This window comes from Eublepharis macularius, chromosome 11, assembly GCF_028583425.1.
Source record: "Eublepharis macularius isolate TG4126 chromosome 11, MPM_Emac_v1.0, whole genome shotgun sequence".
NCBI lineage: Eukaryota > Metazoa > Chordata > Lepidosauria > Squamata > Eublepharidae > Eublepharis > Eublepharis macularius.
Genome location: NC_072800.1, coordinates 22,481,128 through 22,505,073, shown reverse-complemented (window position 1 = coordinate 22,505,073; position 23,946 = coordinate 22,481,128). Strand labels below are relative to the sequence as shown.

Sequence of the window (23,946 nt, the reverse complement as noted above, 5' to 3'; positions counted from 1 at the left end):
ATAGGGTTGTTGTTGGTGACCTGGCTTGAGAACCTTAAATGATTCCAGAGCTGCCAGAGTTGGGGCCCTTCGTAAAAAAGAAAAAAAATCCTGCTGTATGTGAAAGAATTAATCAACCTTATTTCACAAATACATCCAGAATTATCTTCAGAAATATATACTGTATTTCTCATTTGCATTATGACCTCAAGCAAATGGTTTAATCTGACTCCACTATAAAAGCAAAGAGTTTTACCATTTATTTGAGCAAGTGGTATAAAACCATGAACTAGTTACAGTTTTTGTTTTCCTCATTTTAACTTGATCTTGAAGCATAGGGGCAATTTCAAATTAACAGAGAAACATAGAGGAATACAATACTTACACCCAGAGTCAAAATTCTACCCACGGGAAATGTTTTCCAATTCTTCAAGGTTTAAATGAATAGTGGCAGGTATGAAGGAGCCCTCTTCCAACTTAAGTGGCTCTTCCATTGGAGAAACAGCCACTGAAGTTGGAGCAGGCTCCACTCACTGCTTAGTCAAGTCATAGGATACAGGCAGTTACTATTTAGCTATGATCTTCCAGCACCAAACGCCACATTTTGACGAAAGGCAAAGACCTTCATGTTACTCGCGTCCACACTAACCAGCTGGATAGCGAACAGTTTTGCAGATCTTTGAACTTGGTCATTACAAGTACAGAAAAATCTAGTAATTTCCCGGCGAGTTATAGGATGTAAGGAAATTAGATGACACACATGCTAGGGCTACAGTTTGATATATACATGTCCAGTCTTCCCCTGTTGTTCATGCATGCAGAAAGCTTTCCAAGGAGGCTATGCTGCTTTAGTTAAGAAGACGGCTCATAAGGATTTGAACATAGACCACCATTTGATACATTTTTATTTTTTTCCAGAGTATGTAAACTCCCACTATACTTTTGTACAATGGTTACTATTTCCAGAGCAAGAATTCCACATTAGGACAGTAGCATTTGATCCATAATATTTCTTTTAAAAAAAATTAGACCAACAGTAGAAATAAGAGTGCAGAAGCCAATATTTATATGGCTTGAATAAAAAAGATCACTGTGTGAATCTGTGCAGTTTTCCTCGACCCCTCGCTAGGCGATTGCAGCCAGGTAATCCTTAACCTCAGTTGGAGTGAGTCTTCTAAATCCTGCCTCATTGCAGATGCCAACTTCTATGTTATCTTCCGTCATTTGCCCTTCAAAACTTTCCTAGGAGGAGAAGAGAGAGAGAGAGATTCCTTCAATGAACAAAATAGGCTTCTCACAGACTAGTTCAACTAATTGACTTCCAAAGTTCCTCACCTTTAACGTTAAGATAGCTGTATGGATGGCGTCTTCCAGCTCCAAATCTTCATTATACCTACAAAAGGAATACAATTCAGTTTTCAAACCACCATAAGAGTCCTTCAAAAGATTCCTGCTATAACTACTAGAGAAGCCAAAATCAGTTCCTAAGCATCCAAGAATTCTGTTTCAAAAACAGCTCCTTAGGCTGCATAACACACCCCTTGAGACACAGACATCTAAAAAGCATCTGAGCACACACGGTATTTCTTTGGATGCCAGCCAACAAGTTTAGGGACGACTATGTCATTTACACTGTAAACTGTGCCCGTTTATTAAAGAACACGGAACTTGTACAAACCTGATCACTGTATATACATTCTTGATTCCAAAAGGGGGCTAGCTCAGCATCAGACATGAGCGTGAAAGAGCTCTGTTTTAAGACTATACAGACCTAATCAGCCCTCCAGCTGCTAGTAACGCCATCAAATCTGACTTGTTTACTTAGATGTACAAGTCACATTATTCCTCTGCTGACGTTCTGTTGGTACACCATTCACGCAGAGTGAGATCTTGCCAGTCATGGATTTCAGCAGCTGGGGTTCTGTGAACAGAAGCTGTAACCTGCATGGAAATCCCATGTGGTGCCCTATTCGCAATAAGCAATCTCGCAAGTTACATTCATGAAATGAGGAAGTGACGGGCTCCAACTCCAAGTGAACAGAGGGCTATTAAATATTCTCCATCTTCCAGGGTTCAGAAATAATATCACAGATGGAAAGGTGTGTTCTACTTCATCTTTTTGTATTTCCCCTCCTGAAATTTTTTTGTAGTCTTGTGCAACCTGATTTTTCAACCAAGCCACTTTCTGAACTGCTGGACACAAGCTCACCAAATGGACACGAGTTTTGTACAGGAAATGTATTTTTGTTCTGAACACAGCTTCGTAATTTTATAACTTTTTTTTGTAACATTCTATTTATATACTGCCCCTCAGGGCAATTTAATGCCACACTCAGAGCGGTTTATAGTGTGTTACTATCCTCACAACAATCACCTTGTGTGGTGGGTTGGGCTGAGAGAATTTCCGGTGGGTAGACATGTTGGCCCCTCCAGAGCTTTGACTCTTGAAAGGCCATACACTGGAAATCTAGCTGGTCTTTAAGGTGCTACTGGACCCAAATCTTGTTCTGAACATAGACATTTTTCTAAAAAAATCCTATGCATCTTGAATACTCATTGAACAGTAGCTGGGTCAATAAAGATTATCATTGTATTTGCTTTTATGTTTCTTGTTCTATGGGATCAGGACACCTGAGTTTCTGTACTACACAAAAAACACCGGCCTTTTGGCTTGGACCCCGCATCAAATCTCCACTAACGAAAGGAATATCAGTCGGCAGAACTGGATCTTCTCACCTCATGTCACATTATGTTTTTGTTCATTTGCTCGCTTTCTAGTTTCTTTGCTAGCCATTTTTAAACATATCCCAGAACAAGGAAAGACTCAAGTGAGAAATGGAACCTTATTAATGACGACACCTTTTTTAACTACAGGACAATATTCACGTATTGCAAATCAGAATAAATATAAAAGACTGCAGAACATTCCAGAGAACACTACCTCTTTTCAAGGAATGTCTTCCCATTCACATAGTTCTTTCCCATTGCAGTTGCTTTCCATGCAAAATAAGCCCCCTGCAGAAGTGAAAAATACATTAAAATAAATATCAGCAAACAACTTCAGAACCATCTTCTAGTTACTGAATGATACAGTGGAATAGTTAAGCCTTATGTAGAACTGTATCTTCTCGGAAATACGTCTGATCTTAATAGCAGGCTCAGGGGGGAGATGACAATGATGGTCACCTACACAACAAAGTATCTGAACACACATTATACCGAGTCAGATTCCTTGGTCCATTAGGGTCAGTATAGCCTACCCTGACCGGTAGTCTTTCTCCAGGGTCTCAGGGAGGTCTTTCACACTGGCTACTACATGATCCTTTTAAATGGAGATGCTGAAGACTGAACCCGAGACGTTTTGCAGATGCTCTGCCACTAAGCCACAGCTCATACAAGTTTTCCCTTTAACAACTGCCCCATCGAAACCTCCCAACTGCTTTTTAAACCTTTAAAAAGCAACTTAGGGGGTAGAAGAAAGACTTTTTGTAATGGAACAGAAAACATTCTAGTGCACATGTATCACTGCTTATTTATTTAAACCCCAGACGGCTAGCTGTTTCAACCTGCTACAGCAAAAGGAACAGTCTTTGGGCATCCTAAATACCGAACAGACTTACTGTCACAAAGGTTTACACGGTGTAAAACAGCTTTTATTAGATGCAAGAAATTAATATTCAGATGGCAGAGACATGAAAGTGTAAATAGACAAGACCAATCACTATGAAATGATTTTGAAAGATTGCATACTGTCTTGTGTAACTTTGTTCTTAAACAAAGATATTGCTTTGCTTCTGTTGTCCAAAATATTCTAGCTCAGCAATTGCACTTTGGAGACTCCTACCTTTCAAAGAACTGTTACAGAGAAAGAGTCCATATATGAATGAACGTACAAAGCCTATTTAAGAATTTAGCAGACATCAATCTAGTTTTTCATCTGTTGCTATCAAGATATCCTGTTTTTGATACTTACTGAGGGATCGGACTGGAATAAGTACGGCCGTCCCTCGTTCCATCCACATATTAGCAAAGATACTCCAAATGGCCGTACACCTCTGTCAGGAAAAAACATTTTTTAAAGGGTTACTGACATTAGGAGTTATTCTGAGAAGCCCTAGGATTAACATTAAAATGCTGCTGCCTTATCTATTGATGGCACACTTAAGTATAGCATTCCTTCTCTTTGTAACCTGAAATAGCAACACTATAGCCAATGCAGATCTCTTTCCGATCTTTTCCCATGGCTGCCAGTTGTTGCTGGCTCACTCCCATACCTCTTGACAGCAGCCTGACACAGCAATTAAGCAGGTGAGGTTGCTGCATAGTAAACATGTAGTTATTTTACTTCATTTATACCCACCTTTCTCCCCAATGGGGACCCAAAGTGGTTTATATTATTCGCCTCTCCTCCATTTTTCCTCACAGCAAGCCCTGTGGGGTAGGTTAGGCTGAGCAAGAGAGAGACTGCCCCAACCTTTCATGGCAGAGCAGACACCAAACCTGGGGCACCCAGACCCTAGTCCATCACTCTATACTACATTGGCTATGGCATAGTGATAATGCTGGAAGAGATCTGCCTCAATTTCAACAAGCAGACCAACACAGGAGTAGGGCCAGGAATTAAAAATGAGTCGAGAGTTTTGCCACTCAAAGAACTGGCAAAAGAATTGCTTAGAATAACAGGTTAGAAAGAAAAACCCATTACCCACCCTCCCCAAACACTAATGGCACAAGAAAGGCAGCCACTATAGGCAGCGAGGAAAGCGGACCGTCCCGTCTGCCCCTCGCCCCCCCCCGAGGTATGACTCAAACAATACCGCTTGCTTTTCGTTATTGTTTATGTAAATGTCCCCCTATGTTGTAGGTGACCAGCTTGAGGCTTAGGTACTATAAATGGCACAGGCAGTGCAAGTTTATTATCTACCCCATGCAGAAGGCACAGAACTGTGTTGAGAGTACAATAAATGAACCAGACTTTAAAAGAGCACAGGAAGAAAAAAGAACAAGAGTATTTATGTGCCAGGCTGTGGCCCAGAGTTAAGCTGAAAACCCTCGTGCTGGACTTGCAGCCAACTGGACAAGGCAAGAACTGTACCAGGAGACAGAGGAGAAAAAGCAGCAAGGAGCTTGTCCAAAAGGTTGGCTGCTACTGCTCTAAAACACAAAGAACGTAAGAAGAATCAATCAAGCAAAAGGAGATTTTGAGGTGAGTGAGGTTTAGGAGGGGGGGAAGTTAGCATACCCAGATTGTGTGTACTCTTGCATCACAGAAGCAATCCTCTGAACTAGCTGAGCTGTTGGAATAGGCTCGTTATAAACCAGATAGTATTGCTGGGCCAGTTTGCGGGCTCTATGGACAAGGACCCTTGACAGACAAACAAAACAGGGGGTGAAAATGTCAGAGCATCCATTACACTTAAAGAACAAAGAATGAATAAACTAAAGGATTCCATAATATACCAAGATGGGTAGCCATGTTAGTCTGCCTGTAGTAGTAGAAAAGAACAAGAGTCCGGTAGCATCTGTAAGACTAACAAAATTTGTGAGCTTCCATGAGCCACAGCTCACTTCTTCAGACATTCTAGCTGTATCTGAAGAAGCGAGTTGTGACTCACGAAAACTCATACCCTACCACAAATTTGGTTAGTCTTATAGGTGCTACTAGACTCTTGCTCTTTTCCATAATATCAGTTATTTATTTTAGGCATTTATTTTCTTTTCCTTATAAAGGGTCCCTTCAATGGCAATTTACAAACACATATGCAAAGTGTAATAATAAAAAGTTAAAACCAACATCACCTCCAATGACTCTTTAATGGATTGGCAAAAAAAGAGATCCGCCTCAACCCAGCACACAACAAGGTCTAATCGGCCCACCACTCACTCTCTCTCATTAGCAAAAGGTCATCTGGAAGAGAATCGTTTTCTAGTGCCAACACAAGAAGTGCCTGCCTCACCTCTTCCAGGAGGCCACTCCCGAGAGATGCAGCCCGAGTAATGGCAGCTACGCATTCAAACAATAGGTTGGACATCTCTTGGGAATGAAGAGAGTTTGTGGACACTGGTATTGTACCACCTTTCCCTTCACCCAGCCGCCCACTGTGCTCCTAGCAGAAGCTTGCCTTTGAGGCTGACTCTGCTGGCACTGGGAGAGTTCCACCCAATTCCCCTTCTTTATTGCAGTCTCCTGTACCCAACAACGTATTGGTCAGAAAGTTCCCCTGACCCCAAGGACCTCCATAAACTCATTTCATTCATGGAAGTTAGGATCCATCTAATGTAAGCAATGCAATCAAGATACTAGAACAGAAAAAGTCTTGCTGGATCCTATCCCTAGTCCGGTATCCTATTTCTAAAGTGGTCAACCAGACATCTGCAGGAAGCCATCAAACCGAACGTGGCAAGACTCATGCCTGGTACTTGACACTTTTTTTTTTAATTTTTAACTTTATTTTATAATCAACAATTGTACAAGGAGAGGGGGATAACAATAAGTATGATAACTCGTAATACAGTAATAAGAGAAAAATAATACACAGAAAAACTGAGAACAGCCAAATAAATGATCTAAATATACAATTTACTTTATAAAAACTTTAATACAGAAATATTATTTTTACCTATAGAAGGTAGAAATAGAAATATTATTTCTATTTCTATTATTATACCTATAGAAATATTATTTTTACCATGTGAGCTCTTGTTTTGAGTTTAATTATGAATCAAATATAGATTGGAATAGTTGGTTAAGAGCTTGTAATTCTTCCTGTGTAATAAATTCATTAAAAGGTAGCCATTTTTCATAAAAGTGTGAGTTGTTGGAAGATGTATTCGAATTGTGTAAGTTATTTGTTATCTTTTCAAGGTACTTGATACTTAAACCCTTTCAATGGTCTGAAGGCAAAAAATATCGTGGCACCTTAGAGCTGGGGTAGAAAAATTGTCAAACTTCAGGAACTCAGGACTTATTCCCATACTGCCATAAAAGGATGATGAGTTTGTCACAGTGTGAGTTTTCAGTAGAAAGCACACAGTAGTTTAGACTCTCAAGCATCCTGGCTTTTCTGGTTCCCACACGTCAAGCAGAATATCCCCTTACAAGGATGCTGAGGTCGTCTACATCACGCACCATCTGCCTGCCTACCTTTTATTGATGCCTTTCATTTTCACAAACTGGTAATAGCCCAGTGTGAAACAACAGAATGTGGTTGGTTCTCCAGGGAGGATGCCAAACAACTATGAACTCATTAACTGGTACCACTAGCCAAGACAGTTCAGGAGGCCGATACTGAGGCAAGGGACTGAGGAAAATACTCAGCTATCTTCATGCTAGAGAGGGTGCAGAGCAGGCACTTCAGAAGGCCCTAAATACTGCTAGTCAAGGGCCTTCTATACTTTCCCTCCAATCCTGTTGGACGTCAAGGAAGAAACTTGTTACCATGTCTGCACTCAGGATCTCGAACGCCCAGATGTGGGGGTCAACAGGAGCTGCACTAGTGACGAAAGAGAGTGAAAGGGGCCCAATGTCCTTCACAGCAGATCGCACACAAATGGCAACGACAACAATTCATCACACACAGTTTCTTGAAGATACCTGTAGTCAGGGCCCATGCCGCTATAGACTAAGCCGATATGTTTGGTGATGGACTCCACTTTGTGCACGCTTCGTTCGTCATACAGAATGGACTTCTGCTTTTTTTCTGTCGCCAGCACCACACCGTTTGCAGCTACAAGAGGAAAACAAATGTTCTAGGAACAGCTGCCCAAAGGCCTTTCTCCTTTTCCCCTCACACTTTCTTAAGTGTACGCAGCTCAGTCTCAGAGCATCATTCTCAGCCGAGGTAACAAGAATTCATTTATTGTCGAAGGCTTTCACGGCCGGAGAACGATGGTTGTTGTGGGTTTTCCGGGCTGTATTGCCGTGGTCTTGGCATTGTAGTTCCTGACGTTTCGCCAGCAGCTGTGGCTGGCATCTTCAGAGGTGTAGCACCAAAAGACAGAGATCTCTGCTGGCGAAACGTCAGGAACTACAATGCCAAGACCACGGAAATACAGCCTGGAAAACCCACAACAACCAAGAATTCATTTACTTTACTGTTATTTTGTTACATCTTAATCCCTTGTGCCATACGGTATTTATTTAGGGCCTACTGCAGATTCTCTACTACAGGAGTAATTACTGTGTTTTACTATCAATAAAAGTGCTTTCTGTTCAGAGATTTTTTTCTGGGGAACCCTCTTCTAAAATCTCATGTGGGCATTCATTCAAGCAAGGCATGGACACAGAAGGCAGATGTGCTTTAGTGGCAAATTCCTTCTCCTTCTCTGCTAAGTGATTAGGCTGCAGGTCAGTGTAATCTAAAAACAAGTGGAAAAGTTCCATAACAAAAGCATGGCTCCGTTTTTTGAAATGTTTGTATGATTGACCTGTCACTCAAGCTTGTATAGTGTCATGTATTCTGGGAAAATGTAATTCTGAAGAGATGTTTGTATTCACCTTTTTGATCTTTTATTCTGTAAACAGATTCTCTGACGCAACTGTTCTTTTTTTTGTGCATATAAGCTGGAGGGTGAATATGCCTCTGAGCTTTATTTGGAAATAATAAAACTAATATTTTTCTGTATCCCTGATTGGTGTCTTGGATTATATTTGGATAAGTGGTAGAAGGGAAATTTTAACTGGCAGCAAAGTACTATTAAAAATTTTCGCTTTCACTTTCCCATAGAAGGAAAGTGCTTGTTTTTAGTTTATGGACTTCTAACTTCTGCGCGCACACACCTCTGTTTTAAGGAAATACAAATCAGAGATACAAGGAGAACCTTGTAAGGAAAATTCAGTAACGTTTATATCCCATAAAGTATGGTGGAAAAAATAACCAAGAGGGTACATTTTAATATCTTCATTTAGCAGAAATACACCAAGCTACAAGTGACGAATTACACTTGCCTGGCAAGTGAACAGACTCACATGTATTTCTCCCTGTTCACTTGCCGTTCACTTGATCACTACATGATCAGGTAAAGTGCAAGTGGAGCGCAAGTGAACAGGGAGGAATACACGTGAGTCTGTTCACTTGCCAGGCAAATGTAATTCGTCACTTGTAGCTTGGCTCCAAGTCTCTGCTATCTTGAGAAGTGTCCTATTCCCACCCTGTACCCCACAAGCACCAAGTAAGACATCACCCTGACAAACTTATGTATTAGGACTGGGCTGCTGCAAAATGCCGACAAAGCAGTAGGAAATTTAAATTGCCGCATGGGTGTGGCGAAGGAGAAACAGACCTCTTCCTGCCTTTCTATGCTTTTCTCCCAGAAACAATTTTAGCTCTTTTTCTCCCTGTTGTGCTCCGGGACTACAAGCAACCCTACTTGGGGAGGGGGGTGGGTGGGAAGAACAGCTTTTATAAATGATCTGGAGGAGAAAAGCAGGAGTGACTAGAAGATTCAATCCCCCAACCCCATGCTCATTGCATGGTACACCATGCTTTGTAAGAGATTCAACATGGCCTGAATTTGGTCACGTAAGGTCTTCTTTTGACCTTGAGAAACAGCACTTCAAATCATTTTCCGGCAACACATCATGAAGGCCTCAAATAACCACTCGCCAGTTGAAACTAAGAGCTGCCTCCCATCAACTAGACACAAAACTTGATTACTCTTTTCCCTTCTAGGTTCCAAGCTGCTAACGCAGGTATGTATATATAGGTCTTTTTTGTGAACTTCTTTTCCAAGCGCTACACAACAAACAGAATACTGACCATGGATGCATGTCTTATACCTTTAATTCCAACTGACGGGGCTCCTGCTGCAACTGCTGCCAAAGCATATTCAATCTGAACGAGCTTTCCTGAAGGACTGAAAGAAAAAAACACCCTTCGTTCATTTATGACACACACAGCTTGGCATGGAAGCATTCTCAAACTGGATGTGGCCAAAGCAAGCGGCTTCTTTTCAACGAGAGGGTTTGGGGCATACCTTAGATAATACAGCAACACATACAGAGCATGAGGAATGGAGCCAAAATTGACTCTTAATAAAATAATTAAGGCTACAGATTTGTGCAGCCATTTCCTTGAAAGTAAACTTCACAAGGGCTTATTTCTGACCAAACCTGTTACATCACAAAACAGTGAAAAGCGTGTATAGAAGTTAGTCACTCTCTAAAACAAGAGAACAGCTGAGGACTTGCAAGCGAACTGCTTTTAAAACACTTGTTTCTTAGTAAGCAGCAATACTACAAAAGGCTATTTTTACAATCCAGCTAATGTAATAAACAATTATTGTAATCCATAGAACCGTGGAGTTAATAAAATCAAACCACCACCTTGGGGACTCTATTTCGGTAGAAAGGCAGAATACAAATGCTTTAAATTGAAGGGGGGGGGAATCAAAAGCTGCAAACGGGAAAAGGGTGATTGGAGGTTGCGTGCATAAGTGGTTTGTATCCTGTTTCAGAGTCAGTAAGTGAAGATGCAAACACTTTCAGTTTCCATTTTGCCTGATCACCCTGCATAATGTTAAAATGAGTGTAAATTAACATAAGCCAGCCAAAAGAATTTTGAATAAACTTGAAATCTGCCAACAGATATAATGCCTCATAGCACCGAAAATTCTCAGAAAAATCCTAAGAAACCTGATATTTCCCAAACCAGTTTAAAAGTTTGTAACATTTCTTAAATTCCACAAATAATGGATCTGAATGTATTTAGCAGCCAAAAGTTCCAAATTCTCCTACTAATGACACAGCCTGATGGAGGATTTGTCTCACTTGCTCAAGAATACTGTGGAAAGCCCTGACTCAGCAATCTTTTCGCTGGTTCCAGCGCAACTAACAGCGCAATCATAAACAGAGTTACTCCAGCCTCAGCTCATTGACATCTGTTTAGGATTGAACTGTTAGTCTACTAAAAGCAACAGTTAGCTTCTTTTAAAAGAAAGCAAAACCTTAACAGTTTTTGAAGTCCCCCTTCCCTATTCTTCAAGGGACTGTTATAACCCCTTGCCTCCCATCTTGGTCAAATTAATGTTCACATTTATGGTCAGAGTGCCCCACTTTCAACTTACTTAATAATTACAATTCATATAAAACGTCTCACTCACATAATTTTAACAGTTAAAGAAAGAATGTGGAAACAGGTCATTAACGGAGCAGCCTAACAATAAAGAAAAGAATTAATTGGGCCACAATTGAAAAAATATGATTCATCATTACACATGTGTGAAATTTTTAATTCAGCATTATGGTAAAACAATCCACAAAATGAACAATTTACTTTAGGAACTATATATTTATTATATATTGAAATAGAATTGCCAGCAGTTGTCTACCCTTCCTTTGCATCGAAAAAAGCAGAGCTCGGCAAGGGAGGTGACCATGGCAGAGTCCAGCCAGCAGACTCCATCCAAAGTTGGGTTGCCAACTCTGGGTTGAAAATTCAGCGATATTGGGGGAAGCTTAGGGAGGACAGAGTTTGGGGAGGGGGGAAAGCTCAGTGGGGTAAAATCCAACAGAGCCCAAAACAGCCATTTTCTTCAGGGGAGCTGTAAACTGGAGATCAATAATTAGCACATTATTAGTAGTGGCTAAAACATTAATAGCTAAAAATTGGAAATCACTGAAAACACCAACAATTGATAAATGGATGACCAGAATTTGGGATTACTACATACAAGAAAAAATGTTCAACAAATCTTTCAAGCAGATCACTTCCCAAGCGAAACAGACTTCACAACAAAATGGGATCCCTTTTTTGAATGTATATCTGAAAATAATTTACAACCGCCTAAAAATATAACAGCTTGTTTTGACTTTATAAAAAGCAATTGAACTATGATCATATATATGCAAAAGATCAAGATCTTATGAAATAAAGAGAAACAAATTATGCTGTATATCTACATCATCTTTAGGATGTTTTTATTTGTTCACTAATGAATCCTTACTACTACCGGTCTACATGTTTGAAATTACATACAATGTATATCACAATGTTTAATATTTGCAGAATACCTTATATACTTTGTGTAAATAGTTAATTTTGATCTTAATAAAAGTATTTTAAAAAAATAAACTGTAGATCAACTGTAAATCCGGGAGATCTCCAGGTCTCACCTGGAGGCTGGCAACCCTAATCCAGACACACGCGCGCGCACATCCCCGCATCCCATTTCGGCCCTCCCCAGTGAAGAGCCCAGGCAGGACCGGCAGCGGTGACTCCACAAAATCTCCACCCGCCTCTGCCAAGCGGGCCGGTGCGACCCCGGGGCCGTCCCTCCGGTCCCCAGCGCGGCGCTGAGCCCGCCTCGGGACAGGCCGCCAGGCCTCATCCCGCCACCGGCTCTCCTGCCCGTGGAGCGGCGCCTTTTACCTGAAGGTGGTGAGAGAGAAGCTGTAGCCGCGCTCCGCCATCTTGCCCAGCACGACCCGCAACTCCGCCTCCCCGCTTCTGCGCCTGCGCAGAGTTCGGCGCGGCTTCCCTTAGAGATACGGTACACGTTGCGGGGACCTGACGCGTAAACTTCGGGTAATGTTCGAAAGCCCACGTGCGTTAAGTGTCTATGGGATCACATGCGTTTTAAAAGGCTTTAGTGACATAGGGAAATTATTCCAGAAGGTGTAATATTCCATAAGCGGGAGCTGTGTGCTTCTCTTGCAGCAAAGTAAAATAATTGTGGCGCCTTAAACACTAACTATGAAGAGTCACTCCGGTTTAAGCATATGGGTTTAGAGTGGAGTAACTCTTCATAGGATTGTATCGTAACACATTTTATTGAGTGACAGTTTGCATGACCGCTTCGTCAGATACAAGGTGCAGCAGTGGGTTCTCGATATTCATCCATCTTTGTATGTTTTTAAAATGCTGTTTTTAAAATGCTGTGATTCTCGAAAGGTTATGCTACGGTAAAGTTGGTTAGTCTTAAAGGTGTTACTGGACTCTTTCCTAAAGTGGTCCGTTTTATCACAACACCAGCGCTTTGCTAACAGCGACTGGGGCAAGGTGGGTCACCCCACGAGTTTCAAATCCTAGTCTAAGAGAGTAATCCTAAACAGGTCTTCACCGAACTAAATGCAGTTTTATTCAACAGGGTTTACTCCCAGGGCAATGCTTTTAGGATTACAGCCTAACAGTGATGTCAATGGGGTTAGACTGGAGTAACTCTGTTTCGGATTGCGCTGTAAAAATCTAACTACTGCACCGTGCTAGCCTGTTAAAGTAGGCGGTATGAGAAAAAATATAACGAAAAGCAGATTCTGCTGGAATGAAACGCTTCCAGTTTTTAAGGAGCCACGAAAATCCTGCTGATCTTTGCTGCGACAGTCACAGGACTACTAATGTTAACATGCGTCTGCTCGAGCTCGGACCAGCATCGCTGCGCCGCTCGGCAAAGCTTCCCTTTGGGAAGCTCAGGCGCAAACCCAAGCTCAATTTTATCCCGGGAGCGCCAACCAGGACAGCATCTTTTTAGGCTATGAGATTAGCTGCTTTGCCTGCCGGGAATTGTAGTCCGTTATACGCCTGTGGGATTCAACGTAAATTAGCGAGGCTTGCTGGGAATGGTAGTCCTAGCGGTGTAGCAGGGGAGGGTTAGAGACGGACGAGAACTCTGTTTCCCAGCAGCCTGCGCGGCAGAAAGGGCCGCTCGCGTTAGCTGCTTCGAGGGTGAGGCGGGTCGAAAAGATGGCAGCGGTGCTGGTGGTTCCCGCTCCTCTGCTCAAGATCCGCGGCTTCCTGCGGGGCTGGTGGGGGATGCTCGGGAGCCAGAGCCCTCCTTGGGGTAGGTGTGCCTGGCCTTCGGGAGCTTTCAGTATTCTCCATCGTAGGAAGGAGCGGGGACCGAGCGCGGACCGGCATCGTTGCACCGCTCGGCAATGAAGATTCAATACCCTTTGGGAAGCTTTTCGATATTCTCCTTCGTAGTATGTCGGGGGCGGGCCCAGAGCGAGTCTCCTGTGGAAGAGATCGAAGGGAGGAAAGAATCAGTTCCTGCTGCCCAGAAGGGATCTTTTGAGAGAGGGGCAGTGGTGTGTAGTAGTTAGAGGGGTGGGCTAGAACTCGTGAAACCAGCGTTCAAATCCTAACAATAACTGCACTTCTGTTTCTAGACAGATTAGTGTCTCATTCAGAACAGTGAACAAAGTCAGTGTTATTACTATTCTCACAATACAGCTGGGGCCAAGAGGAGTGACTTATCCAAGGCCAGCTGCTGAACTCATGACAGTAGTGGGATTTGAACCAGCGCGGTGCTGATTTACAACCCAAACACTTAACCACCAACCCACTGGGTGCCCTTGGACTAGTCATGCTTTTCCTAAACCAATTCATAGTGTTTTTGTGAGGATCAGAGGAGGGGAGGATGATGTTGCTAGCTGCTTTGGGTCCCCCTTGGGGATAAAAGCAAGATGTAAATAGTTCTGCAGTCATAGATCCAGAGGAGTTAGCCATGTTAGTCTGTAGTTGCAAAAAGTGTTCAGTATTACCTTTAAGACTAACCAACTTTATTGTAGCATAAGCTTTCAAGAGCTGTGCTTCTCAAAAGCTTATGCGACAATAAAGTTGGTTAGTCTTAAAGGTGCTACTGGACTCTACAAGTTCTGCAGTGGTTCCAAATAAACTGTAGTGGTTTCCAGCAAGCCTGTCTGGGTCCCTAGTGGGGCTGCCAGTCACCTGCTGTTGTCAAAAGGCAAAGTTCCGAAAGGACTGGCAAGTGAAGCCTCACTGCTAGCATGGAAAGCCACCACCAGCCTCTCTTATCTAAACCTTCAGCTGTGGAACCAAGAGGCAAGTTCCCAACTATACCAGGTTTTAAACAGGAAGTCAGCCCTGCAAGGCAGGCACTTGGCAGGTTGAGTTCAGAAACAAACTAACAGGGTCGCATGTGGCAAAACGGCCAAAGAACTGGATTTGGGTTGAAGCCACGACTCTCAGCAACTCCACACGAAATTCTTAAAAGGAATTCATTAAAGAAAACTGCAAAAGTAAACATAAAAGTATGCAGTGAAGCACAAAACAATAGACTACTTAAGCTGAGCACCAAGATCTATCGCTATTAGGTGATTTATGATGCAGTCATCTGTTATTTCTTTTAAGCTCCTGCGTTGGCTGTACAGGGCCCAGCTTCTTTGCTTGAGCCTATAGGAGAGAAGGCTGACGGCGATGAAGCACCGGGCTTTTTAGACCACGTGTTTTGGATGGCAGCCCCGAAGTCAAGGCGCACCATTGAGGTGAATCGCTGCAGGCGCAGGAATCCCAGAAACCTAATAAAAATTAAGGTAAATCATTGGGGGGTTGGCTTTTTTATCTTACTGGTTCTAAATTTCTTTCTCGGTACTATGTAAGAAACTGCAGGTGTGTAATGAGTATTGATAGTATTGTTGGCTCGCTGCAATACATAACCCACGAAGGTTTCTTTGTTTATTTTTATTTATTTTATTAAATTTATAATCCACTCTCCCCATAAGCAGGCTCAGAGTGGGTAACATCAGTCAATAAAAAGCACATTAAAATACATGAAAAACATTCATCACATTAGGTAAAGGTAAAAGTAGTCCCCCGTGCAAGCATTGAGTCATTACTGACCCATGGGGGGACATCGCATCACGACGTTTTCTTGGCAGACTGTTTGTTACGGGGTGGTTTGCCATTGCCTTCCCCAGTCAACTACACTTTACCCCCAGGAACCTGGGTACTCATTTTACCAACCTCAAAAAGATGAAAGGCTGAGTCAACCTTGAGCTGACTACCTGATCGAACTCAGGCCGTGAGCAGAACTTGGGCTTACCACTGTGCGCCACGGGGCTAAATACAATAAAATGTATTTAGAAGCAATAGTTATGCAAGTCTTGTTCTTGAATGTATCTGCAAAAATGTCTCAAGGAGCTACCTTTTAGTAGTGTGAGGCTTGACAGTAAGACCTTCAAAACTGCACAAAACTCTTCCTAAGTTGTTCATGTTTTTTCCAGCCTAACAGTAAAACTTGCTTTCCTGGAAAGCTGGCTAGTCTATATAAGTGCATTAGCATAGCCTTTGACAATATTGGTGGTGCTATGAGGATGTTTCAGAGCAAATGTTGAATGTTTTCCTTTTGTGATGCTGACAAGAAAGATGCCAAATTCTCTATAAGTGGTACTCGTATTCTCAATTAGCAGTATTTTGTAGCAGGCAGTTGAAACAAATTTGTGATTGACATGCAAAAGCAGTAAAATGAGTTTTTAAAACGTTATCTTGGTTGAGTAAAAGGTCAGAATGCAGCCCCAGTGAGCTGGAAAATACCTTATTTCCAATAATTACAAAAAGTATGTACTGAATACACCTGCTTTCTCTCCATGTTTGTTCCTCCTTCACTGTGTCACATTTTAGACTGTAAGCTTCTCAGGAGAAGGACTTCTCTTGTTACTCTAGAAACTGCCGTATTTATTGATGCACTCTGTTGGTATAATAGTAGTAATAATAATTTGATACGGCGTTAAATTTTCTATGAACAAAACCATTCCAACCTGTCGATTTAGTACAAGAGACACAGGTTTCATATCACAGTTTAATTCACAATCCAGCGGTATCCAAAAGTAACGGAAGACAAATTAATTAGGATCTTGGACTGTTCAGCATGCTCAATTCCACACCCGAATAAATCCCACACCACAAATTTTAGGTTAAACCAGGTAGGTTAAAAACAAAATCCATTTTGATTTTTTCCATATGTATTTTAAATTACTCATGTTTTTTTGCAGCTTCTGAAGTTAGATACTGTACTGATTTGCTATTCGTCTTTGCCTTTGGACCTTTAATTCAGCTCCTCCTTATGTTACCTTAATCTTATACTTCAGGAGGGCCGTGGTCACAACCATTCTCTTTTTATTTCCACTCACACAGAGTTTCAAGTGTTCTTTACAATACCCAAGCTTTAACTTTAAGAACACTTTCTGGTTGGTATTCGTGTGTAACCTGTATATTGCTGCCTCCCTGATTCCCTCAGGAGGTTTTCCTGCCACCAGAGGCTTAAGTACTAAGTGTGATGGTTGCAGAGTTTTACTAAGCATATTGGTTTCAGAGTGGTTCCTAAGCTTGGTGGTTTCACAAATAATTATTTTCTTAAAGGTATATTCACAGACTGAGTCACATGGTCTAATTTTTTCACACAGATCTTCACTAACAGAATTACGTCTTATCCATACAAACATAGATTCACTCAGGCCTTTTCACACAATTTGGGCCAAAATAGAATAATCTCTCAGATATTCACAAATGGCCCCAAGCACAACACAGTTTGTCTGACTTAGGAAGAATCCTTTCTCTCAGACCCCCAAAGACTGACTTAACTGGAATCTCCTACCTGATTAACTTTGTCTCAGAAACACACAGACTTTCTCTCAGGCTCCACACAGTTTGCCTGACTTAACTAGAATAACCTCTCTCTGAGATACACAAACGGTGACTGAAAAACATTTTCCTTTGCACTCAGAGTAAAAACTGCAACCAACTCTCATTGAGTCAGTTGCAAACAACCAGAAGATAGGCAAACAGTAATAAAGAGCTGTGGAATTTTGACGTATCTCATCCACACATTGAGATCTTACAGCATAGTCCTAAACAGAATTGCTCCTTTGTAAGTGCATTGATGTCCATAGATTAAGAAGAGCATAACATTTCTTAGAACTACACTGTTAATTTCTACATGTGGAACAGGCAGTGTTTCTGAAAATGCTACCTTAGAGGCCCTACACTTTAAACTCTTGACCGCAAACCTGTATTCTCCCCGTCACCACCATTACACTACACTTCTCTTCACTGTTGGTGCCATCAAGCACTATCACCATTGGCTCCTCCCAATGCTACCCTGCTAGCCTACATAGACAGCACATAATCTCTGCAACCTCTGTGCCAGGCAGGGAAGTCAGTATGCTCTCATATGCCCATCACAAACCCATCTTTCTGCATTCATAAATACTGACAATGCTATCTTAAGCAGAGTTACCCCTACTAAGTCCTTTGGGTGTATATTCTTACTTAACTAGTTTAAAAAAAAACTTTATGCTGCCAACGTGTCTCCCCCAAAGTGGGTACTAATAGTCACTGTTTCCCCACCTTCTTTCTCATTTTTTTGCATTTGTGAAACTTTTCCTCTCCTGCCTCATCATGCATTTTAAGCCTGTCTTCTTTCTTGCCTTTAGAAAAACATCGATGTTTGTCCCCAGTGTGGTAACCTGAAGCAGAAACATATTCTTTGTGGCTATTGTTACGAAAGGGTGAAAAAGGAGACAACTGCCATAAGGAAACAAATGGGGATCCAGGAAGGAGGACCTCATAGGGCTCCTGTTGTAGAGACTGTTGTCCTGTATGAAGGAGAGGCGCCAAAAGAGCAAGATGAAGGGAAGCGTATCATAGAAAGAAGCAGGAAACGGCCGTCTTGGTTCACTCTGGATTGATGATTTAGCACTGAGGATTCTTGGATTACAAACGACTTGATCCTTCAGTATAAAATAATCGAAAGGAATGTATACTTAAAATGTACAGATTCTGAAATATGTAACAGATTTTTTTTCTTTTTAAAAAAAATCTGTTATTGCAGTACAATTGTTCTTTTATTTGCGTTTTTCATTACAGTCTTAATATCCATGGTATAGCAGTTGAAGAAATGTAGGTAAAACATACCTACTGTGACAATACATCACAGTTCTAAAATCAATAACGCAAGTCTTTATTTACAGGAATGGATTCTACCTACATACATTCTGGTGTCCTGCTCCATTGTACATAGCTTCCGAGTGGCCCATTTTGTGGTTTGTTTGCTTCTTAAAGCGCATGAGTAAGAGGCATTTGAAATTACAATAAAGTATATCAGCTTTATACTGAAAAGTGTGAGTTGCTTTGTGTTTGACATTCTGTTCGATTCTGGACTATGACAACTACTGAGATAAAGCCAAATGATAATCTATGGGTTTCAAGTGGATATTTGGCCCTTCAATGAAATGGACTCATTTGACATGGTGCTGTCATTGAGTCAAGGACCAATAGTGGGGTGAACTGTGACTTTTTAAATTGCTGCTGCAACCAAACGCAAGTCCTTCAGCATCTGCTTCTCTTGAAGGCTGCAAAAGTCTACCTATGGGATGGTGTTAGGCCTCAATGCCCTGTAAGGCCCATTAGTGAAAAGGACAGGTGCCTCAACAGTCCAAACCAAGATGCCGAAGGACTTGGGCTAATTTCATTCTATGTGCACATATGCTCAGTAACAACGGTTTCTAATAGCAAGTGATGCTGATTCCATTGTACAGCTCAACTTCCTGTGAATAGCATTTCACATCACAGCCATCTGGACGGAGCAGGAAAGGGAGCGTGTTATGACCCTTACTTCTCTTGGGTAGATTTTGCCTTTAATCTTTCCCTTACATCCTCTGGGTAGATTGCTGCCACCAGGAATATTATATTCCAAGATATTTTATTTAAGTTTTCCCTTTAGTGACGTGCCTAAGTGTCAGGCTCCTTCATGGTTCTATGTGGCCCTGAGGATAGGAATGGGATATAGCAATGACAGCTACTCTGAGATATAACAAAAACAAAATAAACTTTTATTTTTTCAAGAAGCGTATCGGTTTCATAAAAGTAGTTCTCGGTTCTTAAAGTTACTTCATTTAAACTCACACAGATCTCTTCTAAGGCTTCACACAGTTAGCCTCTTTCTCTGACTCAATATTTCTCTCAGAACTGCTTAAAGTTACTCAGGCTGCACACAGCTAGCCTCTCTTTTTCTGACTCAGACTTTCTCTCAGACTTGCTTACATTTACTCAGGCTGCACACAGCTTGCCTGCTTTTCTTCTATTATTCACAGAAATATTAAACCTGCTCAGGCAGCACACGGCTGGCCTCTCTTCCCCTGACTGAGTGTCCTTTCACAAATATGCTCAGTTCAGGTTCCATACAGGTTATATTTCTCTCATAAATGCTTCAACATAGGCAGCCCACAGCTTGCCTGCTTTCTTCTGACTATTTTGCTCTCCACTCTCAGTCTCGAACTGCCTTCACTCCGCCCACACTCTCAGTCATCAACCAATCATATCACTCACTCATCCCTCTCTTTCACCCCCACTCTTCACCTATCTCACACCAAGCATTTCAAGATGCATGCACACGTACTTGAAATCATTACAGAGCTGCTAGAGTGGTCTTTTTCTGTTGCCTTCCTTAACTGCTGGGGGAATTTGCGGAGGTTACCGTGTGGGAGGACAGTGTTCGGGGCGGTGTGAGTGTGTAGAGCCTGCTGTACATTTGTGCCAGTTGGAGTGGGGTTTTTTTCTGTTTCGCCTGAGTTGGAGCTGATTGCAGAGGGGGATTGTTACTAACTGGAGAGTGTCTGTTTTGCCTGGGGCGAACTGCTGGCCCCACCTTCTACTGAGTGAGCCTTGATTGAATTAGGCTCCTCCTCACTGCGCTCCTCACAGCCATCTGGGCTCCCCCCTCAAAAGCACCCTGAGTTTAGTTCTATGCCACTGTCAGAAAGGGGTGTGAATTTATAGTATACCACGGAGCGCAGGAGCACTGCTGGATGGCGAAATGGACCCTGGAGCATTCCCATGCTTCGCAGCAGGCCGATTTTGGCCCACTGCGGCATGCAGGAGTGCTGCTGGGAGGGCTCTGGAGAGCTCCTGCACTTCACAGCAGGCCAGTTTAGGCCCCAAACGGGCCCGTGTGGGGCCCAAGTTGGCCCATTGTGGAATGTGGCAGTGTGCCGCGCTGCCCCCACCAGCCAAGTAAGCGGGGATGGGAGTGGGGGATCCCCCACCCCCAGCAGAGGACTGGCAACCCTAGCCAGAATCCCCACCCCCAAGCTTGGGAGACAGAGGAAAACACCCCTCCCCTTGTAACGAAGAAGCATGTTAATTTTGGACCCTTAAGCAAGAGGCCTCTATTCTTAGTATTCCTTAGCTGCTCAATGGGTACACGACTGTCAGGAGGAAGACAGACTCCAGATTGATATGAGTTAAGCCATTTATTGAAGGGTACTACCGTACAATACACTACAAAAGAAAGCAAAAAGCAGACTGAATCACATGCATGATGCATGAATGTATAATATATATGGATGGATACAAAGCTATCAGAAAGATGCATATATGGACTTCCGGTTTGGGATTCATGGAGGTCTAACGCAGCTCCATTTGTGGAGCTGACCGGATTGCCGTTTTAACCGGCCGGAGGGGTGAAAATAACCCGCGGCCGACTGCTCTCAGGCGGGGAGCAGGCAAAGAACGCTCAAGACCCTAGGGTGAGTTAGATCTCGGACGAGGGGGGGCTCTACACAAGGAGTCTCCCCCCCGATCCTTGAGGTCCCACCTTGCGACGGGTCGGCTATAATCTCTGCGGCAATTTTGGGGCCAATTCGGCTGGCATAAGACCTACATACCCAAGCTTCGATCGGGGAGGGAAGTCGAGAGGAGAATTTAAGATCGAAACAGCGATTACAACCCGAGAAAGCTGGAGAGAAGGTAAAGATCGCTATCTCTTGAAACGGGACAGATTGACAAAAACAGAGAGGAAAGAAAGTAGACTTTTAAACTGCAACAGACTAGCGAAAAGGAGGTGAAGACTCGGCAGGAGTTGTATTTTAAAAGAGACTAAGTTTAAAGAAGTTATTACAAAAATCGGACTATTGTTTTGAATACCTGTGGTTTTGGAGCTGTGGGAAAAAGACACCATCGCGAGACCTGCTGTGGGAAGACGGGAGACAGGAAGTGCGTAACAACAATAGAGTGGCTGGAGGGAAGCGGCCCTTGCCAAAGGACAGGAAGTGGGGAATCGCCATCTTTGAAAGTGGAAGGGTCGTGGCTTCAGCGGAAGAGGAAGTAGGCCATCTTGGATTATAATAACATAGAGAAACCATAGAGAAAAGACGCCCGACATTTTGGATATAAAAAATTAATTTTGGCAAAGATTGGGACATTTAAAAAAAAGGAAAACGTTTAATTATACGCCACGGAGCTGAGGAAGAGAGCAGATTCGTGGGAGCGAGCTAAAGCAAGCCCCACGATGTCGAAAAAAGAGTGGCAATCGGCAATAGAAAACTTGGACAAAAAACTTATAGACATGATGAAAGAACTTAAGGACACGAAATTGGAGCTTATTAAAGAGGTCAAGGAAGTTACACAGACAGTAAAGTCGGAGCTGTCAGAAGTGAAAAAAGGTGTGGAAACGATTAGCAGTGAATTACAAGGAACGCAGCAGAGAGTTAAAACAGTAGAAGACGCGATGGAGAATTTAATAGACACGCAACAAACAGAGATGAGGCTGGTGAAGGGGAGGATGTCAGTTGCAGAAACTAAACACATGGAGAAGCAGCTTCGTTTTCGTGGTCTGCCAGAAGTGGAAGGGAAGTCAGCGCAAGAACAGATGACTGAGGTGTTGGCTGATTACCTGGGGAAGGAGGAGGAGGAAATTGTGGCTATCCTAGATGTGGCGTATCGTGTGAACTCGAGAATTGCAACCCAGAGGAAACTACCAAGGGATGTGATTGTGCAGTTTACAACTAGAAATATGAAAGAGAGGATTGTGACCAAACAATTTCAAGATCCATTGGAGATTGATGGCAAGACGATTATTATAATGAAGGAACTGCCCAGATCAGTGTTATTGGACAGGAAAAAATATAGAGTGCTAATTCAGACTTTGAAGGACATGAATATCAGATACAGATGGGAGTTACCGGAAGGAGTGTCCTTTGAGTTTGGAGGGGCAAAAAAACGTATCAGATCTGAGCGGGAGATGGAGAGATTTATCAAGGACAATGAAAAAGACTTACCAACAAAACCATGAATATGGAGTGTAAAGTATTATCTTGGAATGTAAATGGACTAAACTCACCGAATAAGAGAAAAAATATTTTTCATTGGCTACTAAAACAAAAATGTGATATTGTTTGTTTGCAGGAGACCCACATTAGAAAACAGGATGTAAAATATTTAAAATCTGGAAAATTGGGCAAAGAATTTGTAGCGGCTTCCAACAAGAAAAAAAGAGGAGTGGTGTTGTATATAAAAGAGGAGCTGCAGCCAAAATTTGTTATGAGAGATGTGGAAGCTAGATTTGTAGCAGTGGAATGTAATTGGAACTTAAAGAGAGTGTTGGTAGTCGGACTTTATGCACCTAACGGTGCAAAGGAAAGCTTCTTTGAGGACTTAAGGAAGCACCTAGACGATCTTGTATATGACCAGATAATTCTTGCTGGAGATTTCAATGGAGTGACAGATTTGGAATTAGACAAAAAGACTACAAAAGCACAAAAGAAAAGAGGACTATTGCCAAAGCTTTTTTTTGAGTTGATTCAACAAGAGACTCTCGAAGACGTATGGAGGAGAGAATATCCTAAAACCAAACAGTTTACTTTTTATTCTGCAAGGCATCTTACATTATCAAGAATTGATATGATCTGGGCCTCAAAGGACTTAGCGCTATGGACTAAGGAGGTAGAAATAATGCCGATGGTAGGCTCAGATCACAACCCAATTATGTGGAAATTTGGAAAAAGGAGAAAAAGGAAAGCCTGGAGAATAAATGAGGACCTGTTACAGGAAAGTGAGAATATGGAAACACTGAGAAGAGAGACTAAGTTTTTTATACAATACAACGTGAATAAAGAAGTACCAACCAGTAAAGTTTGGGACGCGTACAAGGCGGTTGTAAGGGGCATACTAATGGACTTAAATGGTAGAGCAAGGAAAAAGAAAGAGGAGAAAAGACAAGAGATTGAGGAGAAAATAAAGGCCAAAGAAGTACAGTTAAAAAAGAGACCAGGGAAAAAGAAAATACATCAGGAAATCAAAATTCTTCAAGAACAGTTAACAGCAATGAGTAACAAAGAATTGGAGTGGAACCTTAAAAGACTGAATCAAAAAGCTTTTGAGGGTGCTAATAAACCTGGGAAATATTTGGCATGGCAATTAAAGAAGAAAAGGGAAAAGAAAATAATAAATAAAA

General features: G+C 42.1%; 2 protein-coding genes across 2 annotated transcripts; one reads left to right on the top strand and one right to left on the bottom strand.

The window, feature by feature from the left end:
* Positions 1 to 866: 866 nt before the first annotated feature.
* On the bottom strand, positions 867 to 12,410 carry PSMA2 (proteasome 20S subunit alpha 2). The gene is made up of 8 exons (XM_054990733.1): positions 12,348 to 12,410; positions 9,758 to 9,834; positions 7,574 to 7,706; positions 5,222 to 5,344; positions 3,953 to 4,034; positions 2,921 to 2,994; positions 1,315 to 1,372; positions 867 to 1,221 (listed from the first exon to the last, which is right to left on the bottom strand). The coding sequence occupies exons 1-8, from the start codon at positions 12,386 to 12,388 to the stop codon at positions 1,105 to 1,107; spliced, it is 705 nt and encodes a 234-aa protein (XP_054846708.1). The 5' UTR covers positions 12,389 to 12,410; the 3' UTR covers positions 867 to 1,104.
* A 1,211-nt stretch (positions 12,411 to 13,621) lies between these two features.
* MRPL32 (mitochondrial ribosomal protein L32) lies at positions 13,622 to 18,833 on the top strand. Its single transcript, XM_054991709.1, has 3 exons — positions 13,622 to 13,755; positions 15,069 to 15,250; positions 18,149 to 18,833. Exons 1-3 carry the CDS (start codon positions 13,659 to 13,661, stop codon positions 18,401 to 18,403), a joined length of 534 nt encoding a protein of 177 aa, XP_054847684.1. The 5' UTR covers positions 13,622 to 13,658; the 3' UTR covers positions 18,404 to 18,833.
* The last annotated feature ends 5,113 nt before the right edge of the window (positions 18,834 to 23,946 follow it).

Bases quoted from the DNA above. Each gene is read 5' to 3' on its own strand.
- MRPL32 (XM_054991709.1), top strand. From the start codon at position 13,659: ATGGCAGCGGTGCTGGTGGTTCCCGCTCCTCTGCTCAAGATCCGCGGC. The intron at 13,756-15,068 runs GTAGGTGTGCCT...ATTTCTTTTAAG, and splicing joins GAGCCAGAGCCCTCCTTGGG to CTCCTGCGTTGGCTGTACAG. The intron at 15,251-18,148 runs GTAAATCATTGG...TCTTGCCTTTAG, and splicing joins GAAACCTAATAAAAATTAAG to AAAAACATCGATGTTTGTCC.
- PSMA2 (XM_054990733.1), bottom strand. From the start codon at position 12,388: ATGGCGGAGCGCGGCTACAGCTTCTCTCTCACCACCTTCAG. The intron at 7,707-9,757 runs GTATAAGACATG...TTCCTCTTGTAG, and splicing joins CCCGTCAGTTGGAATTAAAG to CTGCAAACGGTGTGGTGCTG. The intron at 1,222-1,314 runs GTGAGGAACTTT...TTCTCCTCCTAG, and splicing joins CAGCTATCTTAACGTTAAAG to GAAAGTTTTGAAGGGCAAAT.